The sequence below is a fragment of the Trichechus manatus genome, unplaced genomic scaffold (genome assembly GCF_000243295.1).
Source record: "Trichechus manatus latirostris isolate Lorelei unplaced genomic scaffold, TriManLat1.0 scaffold00030, whole genome shotgun sequence".
NCBI classification, from domain to species: domain Eukaryota; kingdom Metazoa; phylum Chordata; class Mammalia; order Sirenia; family Trichechidae; genus Trichechus; species Trichechus manatus.
In genome coordinates, this window is record NW_004443966.1 from 17,215,715 (window position 1) to 17,226,602 (window position 10,888).

General features: G+C 41.6%; 1 protein-coding gene across 2 annotated transcripts in view; it reads left to right on the plus strand.

Moving 5' to 3' along the window:
* The window catches only part of THSD4 (thrombospondin type 1 domain containing 4), a 677,983-nt gene that overhangs the window by 426,080 nt on the left and 241,015 nt on the right, over positions 1–10,888 (plus strand). Inside the window, exon 1 of one of the 2 annotated variants that reach the window (XM_012555081.1) lies at positions 418–697. The exons of the other annotated variant lie outside the window; for it this stretch is intronic. Within the exon in view, the coding sequence (XP_012410535.1) occupies positions 626–697 (72 nt within the window). The 5' untranslated portion in view covers positions 418–625. Of the gene's footprint in view, positions 1–417; positions 698–10,888 lie in introns of those variants that run through there. 2 annotated transcript variants of the gene reach the window in all.

Here is a 10,888-nt window from a genome sequence, read left to right on the forward strand (position 1 = left end):
TCCCCTTCAAGGCTGCCCTTGATAATGCACTGTTTCACCGCCTAGATCTGTGCAGCCACCAAATGAGAGCTAAAAGGCAACTCAGAGGCCATCCACCCAGCCAGAGAGGAAACCAAGGCCCAGAGAGGGTTGGCAACTTGTCTAGGCTCACACAACTCATCCTGAACCAGGAAGGTCCCAGGTCTCCCAGCTGCCAGCCTGGAGCTCATCCCGCTGCTGCCTCCTGCCTGCCTCTGCTGATGAGGCAGGGGTCGTCCCCCTGCATGGGAAGTGCTTACCTTGGAGCCCTTTTCATGAATGAGACCAGATGCAGAAGTCCACATTGATCATTTCTGTCCCTCCCCTTTCTGCTTTCTGTTAAAGGCAGCCCCCCAGCTCCCAGCTGGCTCCTGTCCCCTCCCCCAGCTGGGAGAAGTTATTACATGAAGAGATCAGCTTACCAGTTTTTTTCAGAGCTGAGGCTGAGCTCGGAGCTCCGGGTAGTACAGTGAGTGAGAGCAGAGGGAACCAGCGCGGTGCCTAGCGGAACTCCAGGGCTGGAATCCCGAGACACAAGTGCATCTGCTAGCTGTTAGCACTTGGCAGACGGAGTTCTCTTCTAGGGTAGTTCTAACTTTGGGTAATAATGTTTGTCAGCTACCTGATATTAACATTGCTCCACGTTCAAACAGCAGTGTTAGCGAGACCTGGGGGAGAGGTAAGCCAAATAAAATATCTTGTCAGAAGTTATATTTTTGTCAGCATTATATTTCCTCTTCTGTCTACCAAGAGGGTTCAGGGAATGGCTTTTTATGCTGTGCAAAGAGTAATGTTTTATATTACTTTTTAGGCTTGCCTTGCCTTTTCTTATATGAAGACTTCTTTTCTTCTTGAAGATTCCGGTAATTTCTAAACTCTCATTCTGAGCTGTCTGTACAGTTTCTATACTGGGAGCCAGGCAAGTCCTTGGTGACAGATGCCTGGAGCAGGCATGTTTCTCCTGGCATTGCAAAAAAAAAAAAAAATGTGGCATGTCGGATTCTGATAGAAAGCGTTACCTATTGAGAATTTTTCTCCCGTGCTACCAAGAGAATATGCATGCTAGAAGAATTGAGAGTTGCTTTTCTTTCCTGCTTTTGCTCTACATTTTTCTGCTTTATTGCTTTGATGTGCTTGGAAAAAATCTGTGCTTTTAACTTTGTGCCATAGGTTTGAAGAGGGGTAATGCTATACAACAGGGCTAGGAATGTGCTCCAGGTTGGCCATAAGGAGGGAGGCATAGTTTAAGACCCATGAGGAGAGTTTATTCTTAGTTTAGCTAATATGTTTGCTGGCTACACTTATGAACATCATTGGTGCCTCTGGTAGTCAGTTTTTGGATGCGGGCGAAGAGACTAGAAGCGATGATGATGTGGGTCTGAGAGGGAAGTGCTAAGATGTATCCACAGTCACCTGCAAAGAAGCCTGCAGCAAACGTACCTGGTCCACTTCTTGGATTCGTTACCCTGATGAAAAGGCTGGGAGACAGATGCCTGAGTGGTAGAAAGACAACCTTTCCCCTGGACCCATCTGCCTCTTGGAAAAGCTGAGTGAAAAGTGTATCTTCTAAAAGGGCCACGGGGCCACTCCACAGCTTTGCCTATTGTTAACCCTGTTAGGGAGCGAGCAGGCTGTGACAGCTTAATGCAATGACTTTCCCTTTTCTAAGCAAATGGAAGTGAGAGCGCTCCCAAATCTACACCCCCGCCCCCCGCCCCGCCCTGGGCTGCTAGCTTGTCCTGGCCGGGGTTTCAGCAGGCTTGTTACTCTGCTCAAGATAGATATGCGGCTCAGAGGTGTGCAGAAACGGGTCATTTGTTGCAGGCTTTTAGCCTATTAGTTACTCATGTCCTCTGCTCTGAGCAGCCTGGGTCTGTGGGGGGATCGAGGTCTTGAACGGGAGCTGGAGGAACTGAATGGCTTAGTGATGCTAGTAGCTGAAAGCAGACCATTGCCCTCTAGTTGTAGTTGGAGTTCGCAACTTCCCTGTTGATTTTTTTACTGTGCGGAGCAGATGACAAATGGGCCGGCCTTCCTCAGCCTGGAGCATTTAGGCGCGTTAGAGGAGAGCTCATATGGAAAATATTTCTATCACCGCTGCATGCGCATATGGTCTGGGGAGACCCCCATACAGAGCAAATCACAGCGCCCCAGCAGCCTCTCAGTGGCATGCCAATTACTCTTATTAACGGCAACGCTAAGGGCAGGCTTCAGTTACCTGCACACAGCTGGCTCCCAGGGACGGCCACTCTGGAATGTGGGCGCCCCAAGCCCCGCGCCACACGCAGAGGGGCGAGCAGAGGGCTCTGTTTCACTTTACAGTCAGCAAAGCAGATGAAAAATGAGGGGATTGCTCAGGATCACCCGAACCTTGATGCTGTTCAGACGACGCTCTAGAGAGGAAGGCAGCGCTTCTGTCTTCTGAGTTGAAGTGTGTGTGCTTCATGGCCAGAAAACAATCAGAAGTGGCAAGGCGGCCACTCTTCTGGTCCTTTGTTCTGTTCTGCCGTGCTAGGGAGCTTCACGTGCCTTTTCTCTTTTCTTCCTTCCTTTTCTTTCCCTTCCTCCTTTCCTTTCTTCTTTCCTTCTGCAGTCTGTATGTGTCTGTGTGTGTATATGTGTATGTATGTTTTGTGTGTATAAGTATGTGCTATTTGTGTGTGTTTCTGGGTTGTCCCTGTGTGTATGTTTGTGTGTATATGTGTGTGTGCACGTATCTGCGTTGTCTGTGTGTATGTGTGTGTGTAGCTGCCAAGCCTTGGCTCTGTAATGGTTGTGTTCCTAGGAAATTGTACAGTTAGGATGCCTTTCCCCTTTTTGGAAATGAAAAGATGAGGAAGGAACATGAGTGAGTCCCCTCTCTCTCTTGAAAAAAGAATGCAGTTTATATAGAGCTTTGAAGAATGTGGCAAGTATTTATAAGACCCTCTTTTTTATTGCTCTGTTACTTACAAAATTCACCCATAAACATACGGCGGCGTCCCCAAGTCACCAAGATTTTCTGTTTCTCTGCCAGCTGGTTTTCTTGCAGGTTTTAATTGTCATCCCTTTGGACGTTCATAAAAATACACGAGGAAAGGAAGAAAGGGGAAGAAGGAGTTATACACCTTGTGGGGCTTAGCTGGCTGGGGTCTCCATGGAAGAAGCCGAACAGCAAAGCCTGGGGGGCAGTTTGCAGAGTCAGTTTTCTGGGGTTGGAGGTCCTTCCAGATAAGCAGGAGCTGGCAGGTGGTGGGAGGAGGGGTGTGGGGTGCAGCTAGCCTTCTGTGGCATCCGGTCACTGGCACTGTTGACACCAAGGACTGTCATCCCAAGGACAGAACAGCCTGGCATGGTTCAGTGCATGCTCTTGAGAGCAGACCTGGGGAAGGACTGTTCCTTCTTTCATCTTCTGGTTGCAGGAGCATTAAACCAGAAACATACCTTTGCCCTCTTCGTGGTTAGAACAGCAACAGTGTACACGTGTCCAGATGAGATGAATTCTCTAACGATGGTAAAGTCAGGCTGGGAAGTTGGTGCATTGGTCGGTGTGAGGAGAGTGCCAGGATCCAGTTTCTTTGGAGACTGTAGCACAGTGGTGGTATGTGTGTGTGCACGTGCGTGCGTGTACGCCCGTGTGCGTATTTTTCCCTGAACCTGGACTTATCTTCTCAGTTAAGACCATGAGATACTGTCGTATGTAGGGAGGGAGAAGGAAAGGCTACTGGAAGCCTATAAGGTTCCGTGTATTGTGGCGAGATTAAATTCCTAGAAGCAGAAAAGCTGGGTCAAAAGAGGTGTTTATTTTAATTTTGATAGAGGAAACTAAACCTATTGGCAAAACCTATTAAATTTAAAAGTAAATATCTTGACTGTTCATGGGTGCAGGGTTTCTTTTTGGGTTGATGCAAATGTTTTGGAAGTAGATGATGGTGATAGTTGCACCATTTGTGAATACACTAAAAACCACTGAATTGTGTACTTAAAAAGGGTGAATTTTATGGTATCTGAATGCTATCTCAATCAAAAAATTAAAAAATAAATAGTAAGTTTTTTTACCCAACTTCTCCATTTCTAAGAATTTATCATATAGCTCTACTCTGAATGTGCAGAATGCTTTATGAACCGTTTTTCATAATTAAGTTTTTGCCACAATCTCAATGTTCCTCAGTAGGGGATACTCTACAGGTGTTCAAGATGAATGGGGTACAGATACGTGTACTGATATGAGTGTACAGTATTATGTGTACTGATGTGAAGTGACCGCCAGGATGTTGTTAGGTGAGAAAAGCAAGTTGCAGAGCAAAGCGTGTAAAATGCTACCATTTGGGTAAAACGTGTTAACATATGTGTATGTCCTCTCTCTCGAAGGATATACAAGAAACTGGGGAGGAAAATTGGGTGACGGGGGGATGAGGGCAGGTGAGAGATTTAGGTTTCAGTATACAGCTTTGACACCTTTTGAATTGTGTAGAGTAAGCATTCCTTAACTAGTAAAAAATAATAGCAAAATAAGTGGTATAATAAGTCACTTAAGAATAAATGAAATTAGTGCCATAATAGATAATGCCCTTGGTATTAGTTCATAGCATATGTTGAGGTGGCAGGTATAAAGTTAATAACCCTAACAGTAAAGTACAGCTCAGTAAAGGGATTCCTTAAGAAATAAAATGATGCTCTTTAGCCTCATTCACTCAGTTAACACCTATTTATGGCACCTATGTTTTTTCCTTTGTGAAATGAGGATAATAATAGTAGCTACTTTAAAGGGTGGTTGAGAGGATTAAATGCGATGATACTTATAGAGGTCCTAGCTCGGTGTGTCAGGCACGTAGCTAACAGACTCCACAAACGACGTTGTATTTGAACTAAGACTTAAGGATGGTGTGTTGGGGGTCCCCAAGACCATCCTCAGGTTTGATGATTCACCAGGACTCAGCATATGGTCATACTCACAGCTATGATTTATTACAGTAAAAGGATACAAAGCAAAATCAGCAAAGGGGAAAGGTGCATGGGTGAAGTGCAGAGAAAACCCGGCACAAGCTTCCAGAGTCCTCTCTCAGTGGAGTCACACAGGATACGCTTAATTCCCCTGTAATGACTTGTGGAGTGTTGTCTACCAGGGAAGCTCATTATAATCTCAGTGCCCAGAGTTTTTATTGCAGGGGATGGTCACCTAGGCACCTTCACTTAGCATGTATCAAAATTGCAGAATCTCAGAAGGGAAGCAGATGTTCAGCATAAACCATATTGTTTGTACCATCAGTTTAGGCACAGTGAGTCACTCTTACCAGTTCTGGGAATGATGGGAACCCTGTCAAAATCCAAGTTCCCAGATGGCCAGCCAAGGGCCAACCTTGTAAACTGACCTTTCTAAGGATAGCACTCTAGGCCTGCTATGGTAACTTTTTTGCACAGATGGGTAGTCATTTGAAGTAGAAAAGAGAAGGGAGGACATTCCAAGCAGAGGGAAGACATCTGTAAAGCCCCAGAAATAAGAAGAACATGGTGTATTCTGGACACAATGCGTAGTTCCGATTACAGAAGCATATACTGGGGGGCAATGTGACAACAGGTTTGTCAGTCAGCTGGATCCTGGGGATCACCTTTGAAATTCCCAGAAATCCCATATCTACAGTCTTAAGATTGTGTTTTTATGACATGTCATTTAGGTCACCCTTGTGGAACATTTTCTTGTTTACAGATTATTGAAATTGTTTCCTAAGGAGTAAGTCAAATTAAATAATGAAGGTAGAGTTGCTTTGTCATGGACTTTACTCAAAGCTAGTTATCCTTATTAACCCTAGCGTGTTATTTGTAGCAAATAGAGATGAAAGATCAATGTAATCTCCTTAATGTTTGATTCTTTGTACACAATTCTCGGTGGCTTCACTTGTCATTTGCTTTCTGGTGTCTAAAATAAAAAAACCAACTATGTGGAACTAACTTGATGATGCAAGATGTGAATTTGAATCTTAGTTCCACAACTTCTAACCATATGACTTTTGACATTTTAAGTTGTGTTTTTAATTACGAAACCTATTGTTGTTGTAGAAACAAATTCAAACAATACAGAAATGTAAAGAAAAAATTCAAGGTTCCTTTTTACCCACACTTCCTCCCCAGTACCACCCCCACCCCACTCCCATTGAAACCATTGTTAACAGTTTGGTATCTGTCCTTCTAGAACTATTCCTATACATTTATAAACTAAGGGTGTGTGTGTGTGAGGCTATGAGTTTATGTGTATATATGCCTACAACTTGCAAGTAATGACAGTTTTGTCCCTTCTTTTCTGATACCAGTACCTCTCCTTTCTACCTCTTGTCTTATTGCAATTTCTAGGGCTTCTAGAATACAGTGTTGAATTAGAGCAATGAACGTGAACATTCTCATCTTCTTCCAGACTTCAATGGGAATGCTTCTAATGTTTCATAACTAAGCATAATACCTGGCAGATGTTTTAGCTAAATTAATTTTATCAAGTCAGAAATTCTCTTTGAAGTTTTTATCAGGAATGGTTATTGAATTTTATCAAACTTTTTTTTTTTGGCATCCATCGATATGATCATATGAGCTTTCTCCTTTAATCTACTTATATAGTGAATTATACTAATAGATTTCTTATTGTTGGATGTTTTTGCATTCTTAGAATTAACTTTCTTAATCATGGTGATTTATTCATTAAATCGGCTATTGGATCTGATTTGTTAATATTTTGAGTTTTTTCGATAAATACTATTGGCTCATGGCTATCTTTTATTGTGCTAGACCAGAGTTTTGTTAGTTTTGTAGAATAAATTTAAATTTTCTCATCTTTCAGTATGCTTTGAAACAGTTAAAACAACATAAGTAACATTTTCTTGACAGTTCGTTGAAAAGAGTCATAAAACCATACAGCCCTTTTGTAGAGGGGTCAATTGAACTTGATTGGAATGTGGTCAGAAAACGTATCTGTGATGCTGATTTTTAAAAATTTGTTGAAACTTACTTTATGACCTCGTACATGACAGCCTTTGAAATATTCCAGCTATCTTGAGAAAAATATTTTTTCTTGATGGTTAGGTCCTGGTTTTTGTTTTGTTTATATGCCTTTGAGTCAATTCGGATTCATAGCAACCATATAGGATAGAGTAGAACTGCCTCATAGGGTTTCCAATACTGTAAATCTTTACGGAAGCAGACTACCACATCTTTCTCCAACAGAGTGGCTGGTGGGCTCAAACCACCGACCTTTCGGTTAGCATTCGAGCGCTTAACCACTGCACCACCAGGGCTCCTTTATATATATATATAAAACCAAAAAAAAACCAAACCCGTTGCCATGGAGTCAATTTTGACTAATAGCAACCCAATAGGACAGGGCAAAACTGCCCCATAGGGTTTCCAAGGAGCGACTGATTGATTCGAACTGCTAACCAAAAGAGCTCTTAACCACTGTGCAACCAGGGCCATGCATACATATATATATATGTTGTGTGTGTGTATATATATATTAAATCAAGACTGTAGATTGAGTTGTTCATATCTTTTATATCTCTATTAATGTTTGTCTGCTTCATCTATCACTATTTGAGGGAGATGTGCTGAAAATCTCCCACCAGCTGCTCTATTGGCCTGTGGAGGGAGGGGCATGGCTGACCTCACTGGTCTTCAGATAGTCCTGTCCTTATGGTAATGATCACTCTCGCTCCACAGCCCTCCCACTCACTGTACCTGTGGTTTCTGAGTCTGGAATTTTTCCATTTCTGCAATAGTCTGTTTTGGTGGTTTCCTCGGCTGTGATTTTTTGCCAGTGTAAACTTTCTAGTATCCAGAAATTCCTCCAAATTTTTTATCTGATGATGGTATCCTTTCTTATTTTCCAGTTGTTGTTATGACATATGTATCTTTTTTGCTATTTGAATGGCATTTTGGGGAGGAAAGAGAAAAACAAATGTCTTTGCTCAGTCGGCCGTCTTGACTGTTTGTAAGACACATTTTTATCCTTTCTTCTTTCCTCCTCTTCTTTTTTCTCCCAACAAGTGTTTATTGAGCAGGTAATTTATCTAGGGAGTCTTGGGGTGGTACAAATGGTTAAAGCTCTCAGATGCTAACCAAAAGGTTGTAACTTCGAGTCTACCCAGAGGCACCTCCGAAGAAAGGCCTGGCAATTTACTTCCAAAAAGTCAGCCACTGAAAACCCCATGGGGCACAGTTCTACTCTGACACACGTGGAGTTGCCATGTGTTGGAATCAACTCAACAGCAACTGGTTTAATTTTTCCTAGACCTTTGTGTCCTCATCTATAAAATGGGAATAATAATAATATTTACCTCAACGACATATAAGGAACATGATAATGTCAATGAAAGAGCTTTGTAAACTGTAAAGATCTGTATAAATGTGAGGGACTACTTTTAACACCTTCCTTGAACATTGCTTTTCTTTCGTGTAGCTATTGTTGTAAAGCAGCTCAACTAGATTGAAGTGATTATTTGTGACTGGCATATCATGAGAGGTTCAAAATAAATTCTATTTGTTACTTTTTCAAAAAAATTGCTCGCCAAGAAACTAGTGGGTGACTTAACAGATGGTCATGTAGTTTATAAATAGAAATATTATTTGATCTAAAAGCTAATGCTACAGTGAGCCCTCTTTTTTCTTTCCCATTTTCTTGCAGTGTGCTGTTGGCATGCATGCTGAATTAGTCATTTTTCCTAATCCATGCCTTTAAAAATAGTATTTTTACTTAAAAAAAGCTATTCTGCTGATTCAGTATGTTATATAAGTATATTTACTTTAGCTTAGAAAGTTAATATGAACCGGCAGAAAGAATGCTGAAATTTCAACCCAGGCCTATTTAAAGGACAAAACAAGTAATTGATGTAAAACACCAAATGGTTGGTATTACAATGTAGTGAAATCTGCCTATCTACAATTATTTTTTTCATATTACTACATTGCACCAAGGCAAAAAAGACAACTCTCAATTAAACCCAACAAGTATGTACTGCATGCTATCTTGTGTATAAGGTTTTGTGCTAAGTGCTGTGGAATTAATTCATAAGGTGGTTAGACCCCATCTGCCCTCTAAAAGGTGGGCACCAACAAGTAGGTTAGTTAAGGCTAGTGTATAAATTACTCTAAGGAGAGTCCCGGACGGAACGGGAGAAAAGTGCAGAGCATAACTCAAATTCACGTAAAAAGACCAGACTTAATGGTCTGACAGAGACTGGAGGAACTCCTAAAACTATGGCCCCCGGATGCTCTGTTAACCCAGAACTGAAACCATTCCCGAAGCCCACACTTCAGGCAAACATTTAAAAAAAAAAAAAAAAAAAAAAACCAAACCTGTTGCCATCAAGTTGATTCTGACTCGTAGGAACCCTATAGACAAACATTAGACAGGACTATAAAACAAAAAATAATACACGTGAGGAGTGTGCTTCTTAGTTCAGTCAGATACATGAGACCAAACGGGCAGCTTCTGTCCAGAGGCAGGATAAGAAGGCAAGAAGGGATAGGAACTGATTGAATGGACACAGGGAACCCGGGATGGAAAGGGGGATTGTGCTGTCACATTATGGGGCTTGCAGCTAATGTCACAAAACAATATACATATAAATTTTTGTGTGAGAAATTAACTTGAGCTGTGGACTTTCACCTAAAGCACAATTTAAAAAAATTTAAAAATTACTCTAATGAAATAGATCACATCCTTTTGTGAAGCTTAAGAACCATCCTATAGAGGAGATAGCATTTTCAATGGAATTGAAGAATGATTAGGAATTTCGTAGACAGATATTGGAGGAAGGCCTTCCAAGTCTCAGGAACGGTATGAGTAAAGAAAGGTATTAAGGTGGGAAAGTTAAGAGCACATTTAGAGACTAGCAAATAATTCTCTTTTTTTTTTCTTTTGGCTAGAGCATCGGTTACACAAGGTGGGAGATAATGTGTGCAAGATGGCTCAGGGACATGTTGCACACAATACAATTTCAGCCTGAAACAAGGAATTGAGGCTTTCTTTGTGGCCAGATATATCAATTTCTGCAAATGTTCCATGGAAACTTGTAGAAATATACTTTACATTTGTATTATGAATATAGATGTATATAATATGTGTGCATTCTTCCATGTAATTATATCATTCCTTTCTTCCATGTGGGTACGTTCTGACATTTCTTAGGTTCTACTATAAGTTAGTAAAACTAAATGCTTTCTTAAATAGGTTCCAACCTTAAAATTCTGTAACTCATAGAGTGACCACCAAACTATAGCTGTATATCCCTGAATGAACGTCTGAATAGCATTAATGCCTTTATGATAGTGGGAGAAACTCATGGACTTTGGAGACACACAGGCTTGAGCTTCAGTCTCTAGTCCTCCACATTCTCACACGGGCAGGATAGGGAACTCCCCTAAGCATCATTTTCTTCATCCGTAAAATGGGCAGGGTCATGTCAACCTTAGAGCGTTTCAGTGAAGATTAGTAAGTTCCATAAAGTGTTAGGTGCACACAGCAGATGTTCAATGGATAGCAGCTATCATTGTCATAAAAATATTTGACCTCTTGAGCCTAATAGAGGATCTTTTAGTTAGGCCAGGGGAGTTGTGTAAAGCTATGAGGGGGTGTCTCTTAGTTACCTAGTGCCACCATAACAAAAATATACCACAAATGAATGGCTTTAAAGAACAGAAATTTATTTTCTCACAGTTCTGGAAGCTAGAAGTCCAAATTCAGGGCATTGGCTCTAGGGGATGGTCCTTCATTGTCTCTTTCAGCTTTTAGTAGCTGCCTGCAGTCCTTGGTGTTCTTGGGCTTGTAGATGCATCTCTCTCCATCTTCACATGGCATCCCTCCCTCCCCCCGTATCTGTGTTACTGTGTCTGTTCTACTCTTTTTTTT